Source organism: Nylanderia fulva, unplaced genomic scaffold (genome assembly GCF_048542155.1).
Source record: "Nylanderia fulva isolate GAGA-0341 unplaced genomic scaffold, ASM4854215v1 Scaffold125, whole genome shotgun sequence".
Lineage (NCBI taxonomy): Eukaryota > Metazoa > Arthropoda > Insecta > Hymenoptera > Formicidae > Nylanderia > Nylanderia fulva.
The window spans coordinates 265,964-289,111 of NW_028189464.1; the positions used below are offsets into that span (position 1 = coordinate 265,964).

At 36.9% G+C, this 23,148-nt stretch overlaps 2 protein-coding genes across 3 annotated transcripts; both read left to right on the forward strand.

The window, feature by feature from the left end:
* Positions 1-1,572: 1,572 nt before the first annotated feature.
* On the forward strand, positions 1,573-6,569 carry LOC114936604 (uncharacterized). The gene is made up of 2 exons (XM_029309849.2): positions 1,573-1,792; positions 4,487-6,569. The coding sequence occupies exon 2, from the start codon at positions 4,498-4,500 to the stop codon at positions 6,382-6,384; it is 1,887 nt and encodes a 628-aa protein (XP_029165682.2). The 5' UTR covers positions 1,573-1,792; positions 4,487-4,497; the 3' UTR covers positions 6,385-6,569.
* Positions 6,570-11,127: 4,558 nt separating this feature from the next.
* Positions 11,128-16,711, forward strand: LOC146724590 (uncharacterized). Of its 2 annotated transcripts, XM_085479612.1 has the most exons (3): positions 11,128-11,457; positions 11,533-11,777; positions 14,529-16,711. In XM_085479612.1, the coding sequence occupies exon 3, from the start codon at positions 14,540-14,542 to the stop codon at positions 16,469-16,471; it is 1,932 nt and encodes a 643-aa protein (XP_085335738.1). In that variant the 5' UTR covers positions 11,128-11,457; positions 11,533-11,777; positions 14,529-14,539; the 3' UTR covers positions 16,472-16,711. The 2 variants fall into 2 exon arrangements, with proteins under 2 accessions (XP_085335738.1, XP_085335737.1); XM_085479611.1 differs by having other exon boundaries at positions 11,128-11,777.
* The last annotated feature ends 6,437 nt before the right edge of the window (positions 16,712-23,148 follow it).

Consider the following 23,148-nt stretch of genomic DNA (forward strand, 5'->3'; position numbering starts at 1 on the left):
GCCCCGACATGGATATATGAACGTGAATACTTGTGTCTTACTTTAATCTTACTTTAGTCTTAGTCAGTTGCGCTTTGTCGAGATCGGTCGTGCTTTATCGAACCTTCGATCAACTCTTAGATTGAGTACTGGCATGATCTCGCATCCTATAAGAACCGTTTCAGATATTGTTATCATCGTCATTCGCATATAATTTTCAGCGATGTTTATGTAATGTATGCTGCGATATATTGAAATCGGCCGGTATGAACTTTGTTGTCCGACATAAAATTATAATAACAATATAAACATTGTATAAAAAGTTATATGTCTAATTCAAACACTATTTAATTTTTATCTCTAGATTACTTGTCTAACAATATATGTTGTAACTGTAAAACAAAATTTCTTTTATTGTTGTAATTGAATCGTCTACGTCTATGACGTAAAAGAGCGCTCTTAATCGACGTTTTTGTAGGCAAAAAATATTCCCGGACAATAACGCGATTTCTAGAAAATATATTTAATTCCTAAAGAAATAACGATTGATATAAAATGCACAAAAAATACTTTGAAATGTTTGAAGCACAATCTTGATGTACTATTCGCAAAGATTAATGCATTATTCGCAGAAATTAGGTTAGGTTAGGTTCGAGGTCTTTCGATCAATTCTAAAAGACAATTGTTCTGATTTCAATGATTTATACTTGCATATCGTTTGATGATGTTAACAGACTACTCTACTAACATTTGGGAAAAAATTTTTCTCAAGCATTTAGGAAGTGCAATATTTCGAAAGTAGATTAGATTACAACTAAGAAAGATCTTAAGAGCCATACGCGGATGTTAAATTGCTGCGTATATTTCCAACGAAAATTAATTTTTAATATTAATAAAATTAAATAAACAATCGTGTACAAGGCACATATTATTTTCGGTATACTACTAAGACTTAAAATCTGAAATAATCTCATACTTATTGAGATATCATTTTTATAAACCCCTCTAACCTCCTTATTGGAATAAAGAAATAAATAAATGCGAGAGAAAAGTCTAGATCCGAAAATCGCTGAATTGGGAATCGAACCCGAGACCTTTCGATTAGAATAAATAAACATTTTATTAGTCCCTTAAGAGTTTCAATATATGATGACAATATCTTACATTAATGCAAATCTCGCCATTGGTATCCATCTAGTACAATTATTAATAATTAACAAAACAAAACAATAAAATATAAAAGTATTAAGAACACCTAAAATATGTGACACAAGTCGACACAAACATTATTCTGTCTTTTTTCAACATTCAGGAATAATAAAAGATAGAATGATATTTATGTCAGCTTGTGTCAACTTGTGTAATAGGAAATCGAGATTAGAATAATCTATTAACGCATACAAAATGATTTGATTCAAGGAAGGTCATACACACTCAAGGTTCGTGCTATTTATTTTCTTGCCAGACGGATACATCATCTCCAGCCGATGAGTGAATCGGATTTAACAAGCGTATCATCGTAGACGAATGTTTATCTTTCTTTTTTTTGATACGAGGCCACTTAAAGCCAAATGTCGAGAGATACGCGCATCTCGCTTTCTCATACGAATCTAGGAGCCTGTGGAATCTGCACGCGTGTGGATTCGCGTGGAACTCCAAAAGACCTACAAGACCTATTTTCGCGATCGCCTCATCCTGAGGAATTTTCGCTGCACACTGTCCATCGGGAATAAAGACGCAAAGCAGTCTTTGTCTGTCTGTATTCGAGGACAGAAGGTGTCGAGGATTCTCTTCAGTGGTTTCAAATTAATTGGTAAGTGTTTTTTCTTACGCGATTCTTCTATCCCGATCTGCGTAAACCAAATTTTTTGCCATGCATTAATCAAATAGAATTATGCAAAAAATCTAAACATAGATATGTGACTAAAACATCTTATAAAATATATTAATAAAAGATTTTATTGCCAATTATATTAGATTGATTTTAAGATAACTTTGTGCCACTGATTTCGAATATGGCATTAATTTTTCTAGATTGGCTCTAATTTTTTAGATAATGAGTACTATATATAAAAATATTTTCAAAAATGCAAAAAATGTAATAGTCAGGCGTAGCCTATCCCCAAATTATATAGAAAATTGTTTCAAATCATCTCAAAATTAAATCTATATGTGAAATAACTAATGGCATTGTTAAGAGTTTAACACGGCTCTGTAATATAAATATAAATTTAAAGTGTAAGACAGGCAATAAGAGCCAATCGCGGAAGACAGTGCGTTATCCTAACGATACTAAATTTTCTCGTTAGAATTAAATATCTTGTGCACAGGGCACCAAATTTTACTTGGTCACGGCCAAGATTTAAAATATGAAATAATCTCATTTTTGAGATTTAATTTCAATAATCCTATAACCCCCCTACGGAAATAAATAAATGCAAGAGAAAAATATAGATCCAAAAGTCGCTGAATCGGGAATCGAACCCGAGTCTCGATTCAGCGACTTTCGGATCTACATTTTTCTCTTGCATTTATTTATTTCCGTAGGGGGGTTATAGGATTATTGAAATTAAATCTCAAAAATGAGATTATTTCATATTTTAAATCTTGGCCGTGACCAAGTAAAATTTGGTGCCCTGTGCACAAGATATTTAATTCTAACGAGAAAATTTAGTATCGTTAGGATAACGCACTGTCTTCCGCGATTGGCTCTTATTGCCTGTCTTACACTTTAAATTTATAATGGCATTGTATTAAGTAAAATAACATAAAAACAATGTAAGCTGATTCAGATGATTATAATTAATGCAGAGAAAAATGCTGTTTACATAATTTTCTTTTATGTAGGTCAACAGGATCATGTTGGAGATAAAAATAATGTTAAAGAAAGAGATAGATCAAATCCTACTGCATATGTCAGTAGCTATAGATCGTATTTTGATAAAATCATAATTTGAGTATTCATTATCTCAAAATCTAGAGCCAATTCGGCAAAATTGTTGTCATTTTTGGATTAAGCATTCCCAAAATACTTTAAAATGTATTGAAACATTTTTGATAGTTATCAAATATCTAAACAAAAATTTTGTGTTGACCAGTGTTTAGTCATCTTTTTCTCTAGTCTATCTTTCTTTTTATCTTTTTTACATAAATCTTAGATACAGACTTGATGCTCAATTTTCCTTTTGTTGATGTATGTTTTAACCTAAGCTTAAACTAATTTGCAACATTTATCAATTATGATGTAGTCCTCTTGCTCTACTCCTTTCTTTCGTATGACGTAACTCGGATTTATAAAGTTTTCGAAATTATTAATATATTCATCATGAGAATATCAAACGCCGCTGGAATGCGTGCGTGTGTGGGAATTATCGCGAGATATCACGAATTATGCAATCCGTGCACATCCAGACTCTGTAGTGGCGCAACCGGTTTCCGTAATATCTGACATAAGAGTTTCGGAGAACAGCCTGAGTCGCCGTTTATCGGGATTTCAGATAATTATGCCAATACGCGAGAGAGCTGTCTATTATACATGGAGTGTCGCAAAATAATCATGAAGCGTGGGATTCTCAGATGCATCAGCTGTAGAATTTTTTTCTAGGTTATCAACGAGTAATCGCAAAATTAACATCCTGACAAAGTTTCTCATATTTTATCGTAATTAAATGCATAAATATATGATAATTACATCTTACGTACATATATGTTATCTATCTAATTAGTATCCAGTTTATTATCATCACATGTTTTTGTTTATTTAAGAGGATTCTTCAGTAAACGTAAATCCGACAAAATAGTAGCGGTCTCATTTTGAGATTAAAAATATCAGTAATTATATCAATTGATTTTCGAAGAATAATTACTGATACTTTAAATTTTACATTAAAAATCAAACAGATCAAATATGTATTAGAAATCCATGTATATATGGTACACATTACTTTTTGCTGCGTCTTATAAGTTTGAACGTAAATATATATTACTGTTTTTTGCTCTATTATACCTACAACGCACGCACACAAACGTGCGAATCGTAATATAAACTATACTTTTATATTAAACTTCTAATCTAGATTTAGAGGATAACAGTTCTTTTTTTCATGTATCTCAATCTCAGGGATCTTGTGTTTATATTCATATAAAATGTATATTTTTTATATAAAGCACATAATATGATGAATTGACAGTACGTCTGTAATTCAAGACGTCATATTGAGGTAAAAATAGATAAGGAAAACTGTAATTTCGTAATTGTTTTTTTGTTTTTCATATTAAATCGAACTTAGCTAGGATCATTGATGTGCATTGCAATTGTAGAGGAGTATTTTTAGTTCTGTCAAATTAATGCGACAAAAGACTAGAAGTACAAAAATAATAATTGGTCGATAAAACAGACAATAGTGAAAGATCCCCTTTAAAAAATGCTAGAAGAAAAAATAGAAAAAAATTAAAAAATTATTTAAAAAAAATTATCAATTATTTTTAGAAAAATTTTTACTTTTAGGAAAAATCACGATGCTGCTCTTCATCATATGTTTCCTGCCTCTAGTGGCGTCCCAAATCACATCTTCAAATTTAATTCTGGACATCCATAACGGTACCTTAACAGACATTCAATTCGTCGAAGGCTCAAATCATACGGTATTAGACCTGTCAAATTCCTCTCTTCGTGGATTGGAAAAAACCGCTTTTGACAACGTACTCGACGCAGAGTCGCTCATATTGGCCGACAATTTGTTAAGTTCTCTGCCGGAGTTTGTTTTTTCCAATCTCACAAGATTGAGGAGCCTGTCGCTATCAGGCAATCAAATATCGAACGTCCAAAATCTGTTTGTGGGTCTGGAAAATTTGCAATTGCTGGATATCTCTCGCAATCCCGTCAAACATTTCACTAGAAGTTACCTGTTTGGTCTCAGCAAATCCGTCAAGATTCTCACCAACGAAAATGTCCTATGGAGTATCAGTACAGATGTGTTTGCCAGCTCCTTCAAGGAAGAGGAACCGAAGCGATTAGCAGCGACGATGGACCAGGAGCAGGATTTCGTGGAAAAGAGCGAAGAGAAGAAAAAGGAAATGGAAGACAGCGCGGTGGAACGCGATGCTGAAGAGCCAGTCTTAAAGCCTCAAGAGGTCGTCCAAACTCTTAACAAGGACACTCGAGTGAAAATCTGCAAGTCGGACGGCATCGTGACGTCATTGGCGACTTTTGAAAAGGATGAAGAACTGGTTGAAGGATGCATCCAAGTGCAGGTCGACGTCGACGAGACGCAAGTAAATCTTCGCGAGCGAGGCATTAGAAGTTTTCAGGAAAACTGGTATCGGTTGCAATCGCTGCCGATCTCTTCCTTGGATCTGTCGAACAACGAAATCACCGAGATCACGAAAGAGATGCTGAACAATCTGCCGACCGATCTGACATACGTGAACTTTCTGGGCAACAGGATTCGCAGAATCCGGAGCCAAGTGATTGAAAACAATCACCTAAAGAGACTCAACTTCAAGGGCAATCTGATCGACGAGATCGAAGAAGACGCATTTGAAAAAACAAAACTACGGGGATTATTCCTAGTCGATAATCAGCTGAAAAATCTCAACTTCGTCTCCAGTCTGCCAAACACTTTGACAGAATTCGTCGCGAGTGAAAATCGCATAGCGTCCATTCCTGACGGCGCTTTCTCCAAGTTCTCTCGTTTGCTGTACCTGAATCTCGACGACAACGAAATCAAAACATTGCAAAGTGACGTCTTTCAAGGTTTAGAATCCTTGCGATCGTTGATGTTAACGAGCAATAATATAACGACCATCGAGTTTTCCGCTTTTAGAGGTCTGACGGCTCTCGAGAGGCTCGATCTTCATCGCAATTCTATACGCGATTTGCAAGAAGCCACCTTCGCCGAGTTGACGGCTTTGAAGAATCTGAATCTCGCCTATAACAACATCGCGAAAGCCACATTCGCTGATTTACCGTCGTCTGTGGACTCGTTGCTCCTCGATTATAATGAGATCGACGTGCTCGAGGAAGGTAATTTTGTTCGAGTTCCGAAAGTCATTCTGTCATTGACCGGAAACAGAATCACCAGTATAAAGCGCGGCGCTTTCAATCTGCCCGTTCTTAAGGACCTGAACTTGAGTCAAAATCTCTTGACGACCATAGAAGGCGATAGCTACGAAGGTTTGAATCAATTGAGACGCCTATGGCTTTCGGAAAATAAAATATCCGAGATTCGCAAGGGTGCTTGCAAAAATCTGGGTAGTCTTTATATCTTGGACATAGCTAGGAATCCATTTCAAAAGTTGGAAAACGGCGCTCTTCACGGCCTCAACACTGGCTTGGGAACCAGTTTGTATATTTACGAGAATAATGTGAGAGAGATGCAAGGCGGTGTTTTCGACGATATTTAATAAAATCGAGGTTATTCTTTAAGAACTCCGACACACATTTATAATGTTTTCAAAAAATATATGTATTGAAAACATATAAATATAAACATATAAATTTAAAAAACATAAAAATATATAAAATTATAAAAATTATATGTATTGAAAAATATGTAAACATATAAATATATACAAAATATTGAAACAAATTATTGGAACAAAATTATCTGAATCTTTGTGATCGTAATCCATGATAACTGACGAACTGACAACTGCATTGTGAAATTCACTGCTAGTATCAAAAATTAAAAATCTACAGTATATAATATGTAGTCTCCCAAAAATAAATTGTACTTTTGATTGAATAATTAATAATTATATTTATAATGTTAATTTATGTGACAAAAATATATTTTAAACATTTTTCATCAAATATATAATTTATTATTAACTTAATGTTGCAAAAAATTAACAAGATATAGCACTGAAATTCGAATTATCATGCATTTTAATTGAACTCCAGCTCTGTTGTAATGTGCAAGAACGATTTTTAGGCATTTTATATAATATCTGCTACAAAAATGCAGAGTAATGTGTTAAAAAATTTTTGGAACAAAGTGCTATTTTTTAGAGAAAACGAGAACCATTTTATCCCAATCGCTCTATTTTTATTAAAAACAGTGACCATATACGGTTATAGTGAAATGAAATAGGAAGCTTACCTTAAAAATCAGATCTTTAAGAAATCGAATTTTTTTACTAAATACATTTAATCACTTCACAGCAAACACTCGTATGATGGCAATGTTTCAGAGATAGAATAAATATGAAATTCTATACGTAGAGAGACAACAGCTCCAACTGGGGAGGAAAGTACAGAGTACCATTTAACCCCGGGGGATCACTATAGACCCGGGGGTCTCCTCTAGATTTAATAGAACGTATCTTACCTTACTATTTATTTATAGTAAATCGTACGTGCGAGCAAAAAAGTAAAAAACCTTTCTACTTGTACTTCCACCTTGAAAAAATTTCTAATCTACTTTCTACTCAACACATTTCCTAAAGATAATTATTAAAGATAAATAATTTTTCAAGAATTTTATATTATCTTTAATTTATATCATTTAATATTTTAAAAAATATGCATATATATAATATATAGAATTATTTTGAGAAATTATAGAATTTTGAGGAACCTTGACAAGATATGTCAAGGTCAAAGTTATTGGGGCTGAATCCGTTTTCGGTTCAAACACAAAATTTTATCTTTTGTGTTTTTAAATCAAATATTTGTATTCGCAAGAAATTATCTGTTAAGAGAAAAATGTACACAAATTGAATCAAATTAAGATTTATAGACAAAATATTTTGTTCAAAATATAATTTTTTCTCTTTTTTTATCTCTCTGGAACACACGCAATATCAAATGTTTCAAAAATATGAAATAATTATACCGAACAATCTGTAATATCGCAACGTTCTATTAAACTTTCACTAACAATAAGTAAAAGTTATATTTAACTTCAAGAAAAGGTTTGTGGTTAAAAAGAAAAATGAGCAAAAACATACCAGTATTCAATAAACAGTTAATATTCAATATATAAAATGTATAATCAAAATATGTATAATATAAATATATAATATTCTACAAATAATCTGTAGAATTACTTTTAACAGAGATATTTTTTATTAATATTTTTTTATTAACATATTAAATTAAGATAGCAAATTATTTAATCACGTTAATTATTCCAATAGTCAAATTAATGTCTCATATTAAAATATTACATAGTTTTGTGTTAATGATCTCTCTCTCTCTCTCTCTCTCTCTCTCTCTCTCTCTCTCTCTCACGCACACAACTATTTCAAACTATCTTTAGTAACTGTCAAATATAAATAAAATAAATTTTATAAAACGTGGAATTATAAACTCAAATTCGCATATATCTAATATGGATTATAAATTAAACTTCGCATGTAAAATACATACACATAAAAATCGGTTTAATCGCGTGCATATGTTTTATCCGTGATTCTGAGCAAAGTGATTTTAATTGGGTTTAATGTTTGCCTAAGGCCGCACTGGTTTATCTAAATTATCATTAATCGTTTTCATGACGTTAGTTAGACTGATCGTCGATATGTTTAGACTTGGATACTTTAGTGATTTGCGGTTCGTTAAGATTGATCATGCTTCATCGAACCTTTGATTGATTCTTCGATTGGGCATAATCCGACATAATTTTGTATTCTAACGCTATTAAAAACGTTTCAGATATTGTTATCATCGTTATTCGCATAATTCTCAACAATATTAATATAATGCATGATATATTGAAAACAGTCAGTATGAATTTTATCTAATGTAAATTTAAAACATTTATCGACAAACATTGTATAAAAAAGTCATATGTCAAATTTTTAATTCAAACACTACTTAATTTATTATCCAGATTAAATTGTTTATTTAAATATTATAACTGCAAGACAGAATTAATTTCTTTTATCATGTTGTTGTAATTGAAACGTTTATGACATAAGAGCGTTATTAATCAATGATTTTTTATAAGTAAAAAATATTCCCGGATAACGACGCGATTTGTAGAAAATATATTTAAATCGACAAACAGAAAGCAAAAAAGATATAAAAAGAGAACGATTGGCACAAAATGCGCAAAATATGTTTTGAAATGTTTCAAGCTTAATCTTAAAGTAACATTCAAAGATTAATATGCAGCATTATTCGCAGAAATTATAGATTATAGGTTAGATTTAAAATCTTTCAAGCAATTCTAAGAAATAAATTGTTCCACACAATTTTATTCATTTATATACTGCTTATAAAAATTAAGGGAACACTTAATTTTTCAGAAAAAATTTCAGGTATCTGTATACAGCTTGAAATATGTTTTTTCGAGAAATCTACACTTTTTTTATTTTCTATAAATTTGGTAATTTTTACATAAAGAAAATCACGAGCTAAGCAAAATTTTTATTTTGATCTAAAAAACAATTATAAAGAAAAAAATTTACTCTTTATGTTTATTTATACTTTTAATAACAGTATCTTGCATTTTAAAAAATTACCGAATATAGCTATAAAATTTCTTGTATGGTAGTCACTGTAGCTTTTTTGGACAAAACGTACAAAAATTATGAAATGGATTACTTTCAGTGAAAAATAAAGTTCAATTAACGTTAAAAAAATTAATTTCTAGTGTAAATTCTTAAAATAAATAGCTAGATATATGCATGCATCAACTCCAGAAGGAGTTTGGAGCCAAAAATATCGTAAAACTGACGAGTTGTGAGATCTCACTTCTATGGAGACATATACATATAACATACTTATCGAAGCGTAAATCCGACCATGCGACATCTTCGTGACTTTGTGATACGTTTTGGATAGCGCTAACGCTAGCGTATTTTTTCAAATTTCAATGAAAAAAAATGTAAACATTTTTTTATTCTTGTTGACAAGGTTAATGTACACAGTACATTAAAAATTAATTTTTTTAACGTTAATTGAATTTGATTTTTTACTGAAAGTAAGCAATTTCATCATTTTTGTATGTTTTGTTCAAGAAAACTATATTAGCAACCATACAAGAAACAACTATTCGCTACATTTTTCAAATGCAAGATAGTTAAGAATGTAAAAAACATGAATAGTAATTTTTTTCTTCTTTTTAATTGTTTTTGAATTAAAACAAAAAAATGAAAGAAACACTAATTTTTATTATTTTATTCATTTGTTATTTTCATTTATTTTCAGCCTTAATAATCTGCTTTTTTAACTGTAATATGATGATTTTGACGGAGTTATGAGCAATTAAAGTCAGAATGCTTATTTTTACTTAATTTGCGACTATAGTAACAGAAAATCTTAGAAACAGTTTTAAAAAACGATTTTGTAGGGAAAACTTTAAGCTTTTACAAAGGAAAGCTGTAAATTGTAGTAAATGTTATTTAAAAAATTACAGACCCACAAAATGAGACGAAATTTCTCATTTTGTCCAGCTCGTGGTTTTCTTTATGAAAATTACCAAAGAACTCTACACTAATCATATAGAAAATCTATCCCGATCAAATCAATTGGTTTTTCCATATGTTGTAGTTTATGACCTACTGAACAAAAGATAACCTTGACGGCTTTAGCTGTATAGAGCGCTCAAGTTATGTATAGTGCGCTGTATACTAGCTAGAGCCGTCATCAAGGTCATTCAAAGTCATTCAAAATTCAAAAATAATGTCACCAGCTAACAGATTTTCTAAAACCCTACTATTTTTGTTTCAAACATTTTTCCAGAAAATCAATACTTTACGAGATTTGACTATTCGGCAGCCCGAATTTTTCATGTTTGATTGATTATAACTCAATAACTGTCTATTATTGAGCTTTGTGACCATTACATTTTTTGTTCAGTAAATCATAAGCTACAACATATGAAAAAACTAATTGATTTGACAGGAATAGATTTTCCATATGATTAGTGCGGAGTTCTTTATAGAAAATAAAAAAATATAAACCTTTTGAAAGTAAAGATTTCAAGTTTTAAAATACTTTTTTTTAGATTAAATTTTGTTCATATCTACCGAGATATTACAGCTATCTGTACTTTTTCTATTTTTTTCAAAAGAATTAAGTATTCCGTAAACTTTGCGAGCAGTATATTTACATATCATTCCCAGCCAGAAATGATATCGAATCGACGTCGATTCGACGACGAATTGACGTCGATTCATCGTTGAATCAACGTCGATTAGATAAATCGATGTCGAATCGACATCGATTTGACGTCAATTTGATCATTCATTTCTAGCTGGGTTGATAACGCTAACAGATTGCTCTACTAATACCTAAGAAAAATTTTCCTCGACCTTGGGTCGATTTGAAGAGTATTTCAAAAGCATTGAGTGATATATTAAATTTGTGATTGGACCGTTTGTGCGTGCGAAATCAAACGGAAATTAGAGTAATCGCGTCGGTTAACGCGTCAAGTGATATAATACCGAGGAAGGTTATATACACACGCGGCTCGTGCTACATATTTATTTTCTTCGATTCTCGTCAGTGGATACATCATATCACGAGTGAGTGTCGCATCAGATTCAACAACCGTATCATCGTAGGGGAATGTTTGAATCCTCCTTTTTTTTCGATACAAGGTTGCTTACCGAGAGAACGCGCATCTCACCTTCATGTACACGCGGGAATCTAGGGATTTGTGCACGCGTGAGATTTGCGTGGAACTCCATAAAGGCCTGCAAGACCTGTTTTCGCGATTACCTCGTCCTGAGGAATCTCCCCCGCGAGCTATCCATCAGAGACACGAAGCAGTCTTTGTCTCTTTGTATTGGGAAAAATAGAAGGTGTCGAGGATCCTCTTCAGATTGACTTTGCAAATTGACCGGTAAGTGTGTATTTTATTATGCAATTTCTTTCACCGCGATTTGCGCGAATTAAACTTTTTGCTATATATTAATTAAATAGAATTATGCAACAAAAATTGATATGCGATAAAACTCTTACAACATATAATAATGAAAAGGGAATTTGCCTATATCTTCGATAGAACAAGATTATGGTCCGCTGTTAGCATCAACATAATCAATAACACTGTTCAACAAAAAAAAATACTGGCACAAAATTAATTGCTTTTTATCACTGGAAAAAATTTTGTTGTTTTTCGACGAAACAGAACTACTGATTAAAACGACCATAATTTCTTTTAATGCAACAAGAATCTTGGTTGGCACAAACAATTGATTTGTTGTGTAAACAAGATTCTTATTGCATTAAAAGGAATTATAGTCGATTTAACCAATAATTTCTGTTTCGTCGATTTTTGAACAGAATTTTTGTTAAGGTAGTAGATATTAAACTGACTACACTGGCTGTCTATTAGATTTGTTAAACTATATTTATTGACGTTTCGACCATACGGGCTGTGGTCCTTTTCAAAATTACAATAGAAGCATTAATGAGTTACTGCATATCGTTATTGACATTTAAAAGTACGCTCCGGTGAGACTTAACTTAAGATCGGATGGTAAATTAACTGCGTTTCACTTGTGTCATCTTGCCACGACTGAACACACTGTACAGTGTGTTCAGTCGTGGCAAGATGACACAAGTGAAACGCAGTTAATTTACCATCCGATCTTAAGTTAAGTCTCACCGGAGCGTACTTTTAAATGTCAATAACGATATGCAGTAACTCATTAATGCTTCTATTGTAATTTTGAAAAGGACCACAGCCCGTATGGTCGAAACGTCAATAAATATAGTTTAACAAATCTAATAGACAGCCAGTGTAGTCAGTTTAATATCTACTACCTTAGTATTTCATTCCTGGCGAACGAAATTTAATATTTTATTGTTAGAATTTTTGTTAATATAAGAAAATTTTTTTCCAGTGTAATTACATCATAACTCGGCCCAATTAATTTTTGTAATATCTGACAAATAGAGTTTCGAAGAATAGCACGAGCCGCCGTTTATCTACCGAGATTCTTATATTAGATTGGTGCAGAAATAATGTCAGTTTTTGATTTTAAATGTATATTTTAGCTCAGAATAATTTTTTAAATAAAAATAAGAGTTATTATAATTTTTATATCTTCGCCAACAAAAAACATATGTTTGATCAATAGTAATAAATTATTCTAAAATTAATGAATTCTTTGGCGTTTGCAGTTACTGTTTGATTGTTAAAGATTTTCTACAAAAAGCTGTGAAGATATGAATAAGTGTTAGTAATTAGTTAGCGAAAAATCCAGTAAATATGCTAGGCGAGACAGAATTTTTGTAACTGTCGACTAAACTCGAATAAGAGAGTCTACAAAAATGTACTTTTATTTTTGTTACTTTTTAATAATATTTGGCACATTATACTTCATTGAAGATTAAAGTACGTAATATTATCGAAATTAAATAAGTAATAAACACTTAATAGAAATTTTATATTACAAAACTATTAAAACATGAGCATTACTCATTTCTGATGACAGCATTACATATTTCTGATTTGTAGGAAAAAGATGGCTATAATATTATAGAATCATATATATATATATATATATATATATATATATATATATATATATATATATAACGTTTTTAACGATTCATCATAATGATAAGATGCGATTTCTTTCTTTCAAAACTTTTTCAAATGTTTCAAAAATTCTGATATAATCACATTGTTTAATAATGACAACAGTATCAACTAATTGAACTTTTATTAAGAAATTTCTCACTTGAAAAGGACCAAAAACAGATGGTCAAAACGTTGTGAAAATAAAATAAAAATTTTCTTTGGCTAGTTTGGGTCGAATTTAATATATCGTTCCTATACTAAAATTTAAAATTACAAAAACCGACATTATTTTTGCACCAATCTAATAATTATTCCAATACACGAGAAAAACGACTATTATACATAAAATGTTACAAAATAATCATAAAACGTGGGAATCTTTGATACATCTGCTATAGAATTTTTCTGGATTATCAGTAAATAATCATAAAATCAATATTAATTACATCTAACATATTATCTACCTAATTACTTTCTTATTTATTATCATTATGCGATGTTTCTGTTTATTTTTAAAGAAGTATTAGAAGAGAAAAATTAAAAATTAAAAAATTATTAAAACTTCGAGTGTTTTCTTTTTATCTATTTCGTGCGCATTAAAATTCTCATTAAGGGGATTCAAAACGTCCGTGAGAAGTCTGTGGTTTCCGTCCTGTTTTATCGACAAAATGTAAATTCTTGAATTTATAATTCTGCTGTAATCTAGATATATGAGATACAGATTGATAAATCTTTTTTCTGTACAAATTAAAGTATTAAATTAACAAAGAGGGAAACGCTCTAATTTCAGATAAAATACAATCTGTAGCTAATAGATAGATTTATAGTTTATCTAACCTCATATTTTGTCGATAAAACAGGACGGAAACTACAGACTTCTCAAGGACGTTTAGGATCCCCTTAAGTTTTGTTATAAAATCATTGTATTAAATTATTGATACCCACGACTATCTCTAATAAATTTATGGGTCATATAGATGAATATTATAAACGCGATCAATAAATTAAAAAATGAAAAAGAAATTATTTCATAAAAAAAAAAACTTAATTAACTGTTTTTAGGAAAGATCGCGATGCTGCTCTTCATCGTAAGTTTGCTGCCTTTAGTGGCGAGCATGCATCTAGACATTTTACGAATGATCATCAAGACATCTTCTAATCTAATTCTGGATGTCTATAACGGCACCCTAACAGACATTCGTGTCGTCGAAGGTTCTAATCATACGGTATTAGACCTGTCAAATTTCTCTCTTCGCGGATTGGAAAGAACCGCTTTTGAGAACGTGCTTGACGCAGAGACGCTTGTATTGGCCGATAATTCGATAACTTCGCTGCCGGACTTTGTCTTTTCCAATCTAACGAGATTGCGGAGCCTGTCGCTGTCGGGCAATCAATTAACAAACGTCCGAAATCTGTTCGACGGTCTGGAGAATTTGCGATTGCTGGATATCTCCTGCAATCCCATCAAACACCTCGGGCAAGGTCACCTGTTCGGTCTCGCCAGATCCGTCAAGATTCTTACTGATGGAAATATTCTCTGTTGCATCAGCACGGGCGTGTTTGCCAACTCCTTTCTCAAGGAAGAGAAGCTGCAGCGACTAGTGACGCCGATGAATCGCGACAGGAATTTCGTGGGGAAGAGCGAAGCTGGAAGAAAAAAAGAGGAATACAGCTTAGAGGAATGCGACGCTGAATGGCTAATCGTGAAGTCTCAAAAGGTTTCGAGAAGTCTCGTCGAAATTGTTCACAATAACATTCGAATAAAAATCTGCAAATCGGACGGTATCGTAACAACATTGTCGATCTTGGAGAAGGATGAAGAGCTCGTTGATGGATGCGTTCAAGTGTCGCTCGACATGTTCGATGAGACGCGAGTTGACCTTCGCAAGCAAGAAATCAGAGGTTTTCAAGAGAACTGGTACCAGCTGCGCTTGTTGCCAATTTCTTCTTTGGATCTGTCGTACAACAATATCACTGAGATCACGAAGGAGATGCTGAACTATTTGCCGACCAATCTAACGACGGTAATCTTTTTGGGTAACAAGATTCAGAGGATCCCGAGCCAAGTGATCGAGAACTATCACCTGAAGATTCTTAACTTTAAGAGCAATTTAATCGACGAGATCGAAGACAATGCCTTTGCAAGGACGAATTTGCAAGAGTTATACTTGGCCGATAATCAGCTGAAAAGTCTCGACTTTGTCTCCAGTCTCTCGAACACCTTGACGGAATTCGTCGCAAGTGGAAACCACATATCTTCCATTCCTGATGGCGTTTTCTCCGAGCTCTCTCGTCTGCGTTTCCTGAATTTCGACGACAACGAGATCAAAGCATTGCAGAGCGACGTCTTTCAAGGTTTAGAATCCTTGCGATCGTTGACATTAATGAGCAATAATATAACGACTATCGAGTTATCCGCTTTTAAAGGTCTGACGGCTCTCGAGACGCTCGATCTTCATCGCAATTCTATACGCGATCTGCGAAAAGCCATCTTCGCCGATTTGACGGCTTTGAAGGATTTGAATCTCGCCTATAACAACATCGCGGAAGCCACGTTCGCTGATCTTCCGTCGTCCGTGGAGTCGTTGCTCCTCGATTATAATGATATTGAAGTGCTCGAGGAAGGCAATTTTATTCGAGTCCCGAAAGTCACTTTGTCATTGACTGGAAACAGAATCGCGAGTATAAAGCGCGGCGCTTTCAATCTGCCCATTCTTCGAGATTTGTACTTGGGTCAAAATGTCTTGACGACTATAGAAGGCGATAGCTACGAAGGTTTGAACCGGTTAAGGCGCCTCTGGTTGTCGGAAAATAAAATATCCGAGATTCGAAAGGGTGCCTGCAAAAATCTGGCCAGTCTTCATAGTTTGGATGTATCTAGGAATCCGTTTCGGAAGTTGGAAAATGGCGCTCTTCACGGCCTCAACACCGGCTTTGAAACTAGTTTGTATATATACGGGAATAATTTGAAAGAGATTCAAGGTGGTGTTTTCGATGATATTTAATATAATCGATATTATTGTCTCTCTATTTAAGTCACAGAACTCTCATTCATATTCCGCTAAATGTTTTCAAAAATTATGTATTAAAAAATAAATAAATGTATAAAAATATAAAATATATATATTGAAAAACAAATAACTATATATTAAATATATATATTGATATAATTAATCAATATTAGCTAACATTTATCAGAAATCGTATGTGTGAAATAAAATATATATTTACGCTGATTTTATTAATATGCATTTTTCATTTTCCTTGAAAATGTCGTAAATGTAAAATTGTCAAAAAGTGCGGAATTTCTGAGATGTTATTTAATTATATTAAAGTGTGAATTCGCCGAATTTTTTAACTTTGAAGAATACTTTTTGGTTTTTTTTACACAATTCATTAAATGAGTGAAAGTTTTGTATAATAATATTTAAATACACCTATTTAAATTATAATTTTTAAGCCAAGGATTTTACGTCCACAAAAACATGTTTTAGATAATTTTTTAAAAAATTATTGTTTTCATCTGAATTTATCCTCAACTTGTTATTTTATGATACCATTTTCGTGCCTTCTTTCGGAAAAAGTATTTTTTTCATCTTATTTAATCTTGAATATATGAAAACGTTGAAAAATCGGCAACATGTTTTAAAATTATTTTTTTATTTTTAAATGTGACAAAGCAATAGAAATTCGGTAAAACGTACCATTAACTTTTCTCTATATCATACTGTACAATTTCCTACATTTATTTTTACTTAGGTATAATTATTTTTTTTATATTTAAATAGAGAATTGAAGAAAGTATTATCAAAATAATTATATTGAGATATTTATATTTTGGTATGATACAAAAAGTATTTTATTAAATTTTTGAAAAGAGAATTTATAATTATAAATATAATATTCTTATAGATATATTTTGTTACAGATTGAGAATTATTATAGAAAATAAAACTTCTATTTTGTTATAATTTTTTTTATTTTATTGTTAGAAATACACGATTTAAAAACTCATGTGTACAATTTAGTAAACCGGTATTGCAAATCGTACCAAATACTATTTTTTCATTTTTAAAAATTTAGGAATTTGAAACAATGATAAATTTATGTTAATGTTTAGCGTTAATAAAGAAGTACAGTTTCATATGAATATAAAATTTTGTCATTTCTTTGACAGACATACCGTATGTCAAAAATGTGAGCGAGAATATCGATCGTTCATTGAAAAATGCTGGCTTTAGTGTAGTCTATAAAACAGCCAAAAAATTGGACATATTAATAAAACGAGGCAAAGATAGATTACCTAACGACGATAGAACTAATGTTGTGTATAAAATTGACTGTAAAAATTGTGATTTCTCATATATCGGTCAAACAAAAAGACATTTGCGTACTCGTATGAAAGAACATTCTAACAATATAAAATTACATGTAACAAATCATTCGGTCATAAGCAAATATAGACAAGAGTTGGGACATGAATTTGATTGAATATCACCCGTTATATTACATAATGAAAAACATGTTAGAAAGAGAGAAATCGCAGAGATGTTTTTTATCAAAAAAGTTAATAATACAGTTAACTTACATAAAGACACAGAGAATTTAAACATCTATGACAAAATTATAAAGGTCGTATAAATTCTATATACTCAGTTTTTGACGATTCATCATAACGATAAGATGCGGTTACTTTCTTTCAAAAGTTCTTTCAAATGTTTTTTCAAATGTTTTTAAAAAATTCCGATAATTATATTATTTAATAATGACAACAGTGTCAACTAACTGCGTTTTACTTTTATTAAGAAAGTATGTAAGTTTTAATTCTTGCGTTTAACATCAAAATGTTTATCTTTATTAATTTTAATTAAATGTATCATTCTAGTTTCTCACTTGAAAAGGATCAAAAACAGATGGTTGAAACGTTGTGGAAATAAAATAAAAATTTTCTTGGCTAGTTTGGGTCGAAGTTAATATATCGTTCCTAATTTAGTTAACTTAAAAATTGCATGAACAAAAAGTAACCCAGTTAAAGTTAAATTAAATAAGAAGTTAATTTTTAAAACCATTATTTATATTAAATTGGAATTTTGTTTGTTAATTCTTTTAAAATGTATGATAACAAATAAAACAATTTTGATTTTTATATAGAAATATATTTTTTGGTAATTACAATTGATGACAAATGAACATAAAATTTAATATATCAATTAATAAAAAACTTTGCTCGTATATTGCATATACAACTATAGTGAGAAATAAAAAGGCCAACTTATCGAGCAATTCTTAGAGTTGTTCTGTCAAATAAAATTTATTCCATATATATACTAAACATAAAACATTATATGAAAGCTACAAACATTCTATACTATAACTTAAGCGAAAATTACAATTATTATAAGAAATAAACGTTTCAATTTGTAACGGAGCACCTTTCCCGACGCCACGGATCGGCTCGTCGGTGCCAGGATTCGGGAAGAGGGGAGACTCAGATTTACAATGACACACGGTTGCTCTGGTAAAAGTAGAGTTTATTCGGGGCCACCTTCCTGTGGTTCTCCCGTGATTCAAACCATTATACACAGCCCAGTATAATCGGACGAAACGCGACCAGATGATACAGACGCGTACACGACTTATTGCTAGGATTGACAGATAGAAATATTACGGACGAGACGCGACCAGATTATACGGACGCGGACACGACTTATTGCTAGGATTGACGGATAGAAATATTACGGACGAGACGCGACCAGATTATACGGACGCGGACACGACTTATTGCTAGGATTGACGGATAGAAATATTACGGACGAGACGCGACCAGATTATACGGACGCGGACACGACTTATTGCTAGAGTTTCCAACGCGGACACGCGTACGGGCGCCCTGAGAAGGGCGAGCTCCGTCGGGCGCCGGTGACTTTCAGGTAGGACCCGGTGACCGAGGACGCTCGGCCTGCACGACGAGAACGCTCGTCGGCCGGGGTGATTTACGGACAGGACCCGGTGACCGAGGACGCTCGGCCTGCACGACGAGAACGCTCGTCGGCCGGGGTGATTTACGGACAGGACCCGGTGACCGAGGACGCTCGGCCTGCACGACGAGAACGCTCGTCGGCCGGGGTGAGTTACGGACAGGACCCGGTGACCGAGAACGCTCGGCCTGCACGACGAGAACGCTCGTCGGCCGGGGTGAGTTACGGACAGGACCCGGTGACCGAGAACGCTCGGCCTGCACGACGAGAACGCTCGTCGGCCGGGGTGATTTACGGACAGGACCCGGTGACCGAGGACGCTCGGCCTGCACGACGAGAACGCTCGTCGGCCGGGGTGAGTTACGGACAGGACCCGGTGACCGAGAACGCTCGGCCTGCACGACGAGAACGCTCGTCGGCCGGGGTGAGTTACGGACAGGACCCGGTGACCGAGAACGCTCGGCCTGCACAACGAGAACGCTCGTCGGCCGGGGTGATTTACGGACAGGACCCGGTGACCGAGAACGCTCGGCCTGCACAACGAGAACGCTCGTCGGCCGGGGTGATTTACGGACAGGACCCGGTGACCGAGGACGCTCGGCCTGCACGACGAGAACGCTCGTCGGCCGGGGTGAGTTACGGACAGGACCCGGTGACCGAGAACGCTCGGCCTGCACAACGAGAACGCTCGTCGGCCGGGGTGATTTACGGACAGGACCCGGTGACCGAGAACGCTCGGCCTGCACAACGAGAACGCTCGTCGGCCGGGGTGATTTACGGACAGGACCCGGTGACCGAGGACGCTCGGCCTGCACGACGAGAACGCTCGTCGGCCGGGGTGAGTTACGGACAGGACCCGGTGACCGAGAACGCTCGGCCTGCACGACGAGAACGCTCGTCGGCCGGGGTGATTTGGAGTGTGGGAGTTGAGGAGTGATCCCTGAGTACGCTCGAGGGACCAGGACGGGACTGGTGTCGAAGTCTCGGCTGCGCCGCTCTTTATACCCGTCGGCCACCCCACTCTAAGACTAGCTTGGAGGGGGTCGAGTGACGGGTGGGGGCGAAAAGGCGGATTCTCAACGTATTCGTGTGGTGGCCCCGAAAGGGGCCGTTTACACGCGCGCGGGCGACTAGTGACGGCTAATCGGGTCGTCACATCACCCTCTTTTTCTAGGGGGGGGTGGCTATTCGACGGATCGTTCGCGGTCTTCCTCGTCGGTCGAATCTGATGATCCACCGGCCCGTCGGGGTGCGTACCTTATACCGCCGTGAGATGGTGGCGGCGTGGTACGGTATGTCGACGGTTTGGCCATCCCCCAGAGTGACCTGGATGGGTCGTGGCGGTCCCGGGCGTGGTGCTGGCATTGGTGGGGCCTGGCCGGTTGAAGGTCGGCGTGGTGCCGGTTGGGGTGGCTCCCTGGCTGGTGGCGCGACAAGGGATCGCACCTGTTGGCCTGTGTTGGCGCGATGCGCTGGCTGGTCCGCTTCGTCCGGCATCGCTGACTGGCGCGTGGTGGCTGGCGGTGCGACAGCGGATGGCGTGTGTCGGCGGGTGCCGGTTGAGGGAACCGATCGGTTCGCGGATGGTCGAGCGGGCTGGCGTGCGCTGGCCGGTGTCGTCGTGGGCCTGGTGACGCCGGCGACGGTGGAGGCCGGGGAGTCGGAGAGGACCGGTGGTCGTCGATGCCGGGTGTTCACCGGGATAGGTCGGCGTCTGCCCGGGGGAGGCGGAGGTGCCTCCAAGAGCACCAAGTTCCGACGTCGCTGCTCGGCGTCGGACCGCTGGATGCGGGGCCCTATTCCCGGTACTGGCCGGGTGGTTCGCCCGGAAACGGGCAGATTTCGTCCGGAAACGGACGGATTTTCTTTTGAGCGCTGGTTTGCTTCTTCGTTTGGTGTTTCCATCGTGACGGGATGAGTTCCGACCCAAGGGTGCCCGTTCTTTATACCCCTCGGTGATCTGGACGCGGACCATGAAGAGTGCCGCTCCCGGTGCGGGACCGGGTGGCAAAGCGCGGACCATGAAGAGTGCCGCTCTCGGTTCGGGACCGGGTGGCAAAGCGCGGACCATGAAGAATGTCGTTCCCGGTATTCGGCCAAAGATTTTCGACAAGACGCGGACCATGAAGAGTGCCGCTCCACGTATTTTGATTCGAAACCGCGAACATGCCTAACGGTTGACCGGCGGCGTTAATCGGCGCGCGTGGCTCGGGTATCGGACTAGGGTTCGGTCGCAGGACGCGGTTCGGAGGCGGATTTCAAGTCCCTCACGTGGACGTGCCGATGCCATCGACCTCGGCCGTCCTTCAGGTCCACGATGACGGGGGAGATGATGCGTCTGATCGTCAACGGGCCACCAAATCTTGGTGCTAGTTTGGCATTAAAGCCGCGCTCTTTGTTCGATAACGGGTGCTCCTTTTTCCATACTCGGTCTCCAACTTGTGGACGCCAGTCGCGTCGACGTAAATCGTAGTTTCGCTGTTGATGTTGGAAGGCGCGGGCCAGGTTGATTCTGACAATTTCGTAGGCGTCTTCGAGTCGACGTCGAACTGTTTCAGGAGCGTTGCTGGTCGTTGCCGGGCGGCGGTCGTCGGGATGCGGTGATTGTAACTCCCGGCCGTACATCAGAAAGGCCGGGGTGTATCCCGTGGATTCTTGTCGTGCGGTATTGAAAGCGAACTGGAGCTGGGGAATGTGTTCATCCCAACGGCGATGTCGGCCTTCCACATATTGCGCCACCATGGTCTTTATGGTGCGGTTGGCTCGCTCGACCGGGTTGCACTGCGGTGCGTAGGCGGGGGCGGTTCTATGCTTGATCCCGAAGGATCGTAGTAATCCCTCGAGCTGGTGCGATCTCAACTGAGTCCCGTTATCAGAGACGATGGTGTCCGGGCAGCCGTGACGATATATAATACGTCCAGCTACTTCTCGTGTGACGTTGGCGGCGGTGGCTTGGCGGAGCGGCGTCATCTCTATCCATTTGGAGAATCGATCCTGCATGGTCAGCAGCCAGGTATGGCCACTGGTCGATCGTGGCAATGGTCCGACCAGATCAATGGAGACCTGTTGCCACGGGTGCGTGACGTTGGTGGCTCGAAGTTTCCCGGCCGGCAAGGTTTGTGCGGCCTTGTGGGTGGCGCAGTTTCGACAGTCACGGACGTATCGAGTGACGTCGCGGAACATTCCTGGCCAATAATATAAGCGCGCTACTCGTGCGATGGTCTTCGCAATGCCAAAGTGTCCGGCGGTCGGGTCGTCATGCAGTCGGTGCAGTATTTCCGCGCGCTGGGGTTTCGGGACGCACTGTTTCCATTGCTCCTCGCTTGGCGAGTCGTGGAAGTTGAGATCATGCAGGATGTGTCGATGCAACTGTCGGTTCTGGATGCGGTAGTCCGCATGTTCGGCCGGGTGTTGTTGTACCTGGTGATAAAGGCGGCGGTACCATTGACAGTCTGGAGCGGCTTGTATGACACAGGCCTCGGGTTGACGAGAGAGAGCGTCGGCCACGATGTTCAGTTTTCCTTTACGATACCGGATGTCATAGTCGTACTGCTGAAGCTCGAATACCCATCTCCCTAGGCGACCGGTGGGAGCTTCCAGTCTCTGCAGCCATCGAAGCGACTGGTGATCGGTGACAACCGTGAAGTGATAACCCTCCAGATAGTCGCGCATTCGTCGGATTCCCCACACTACCGCCAGACATT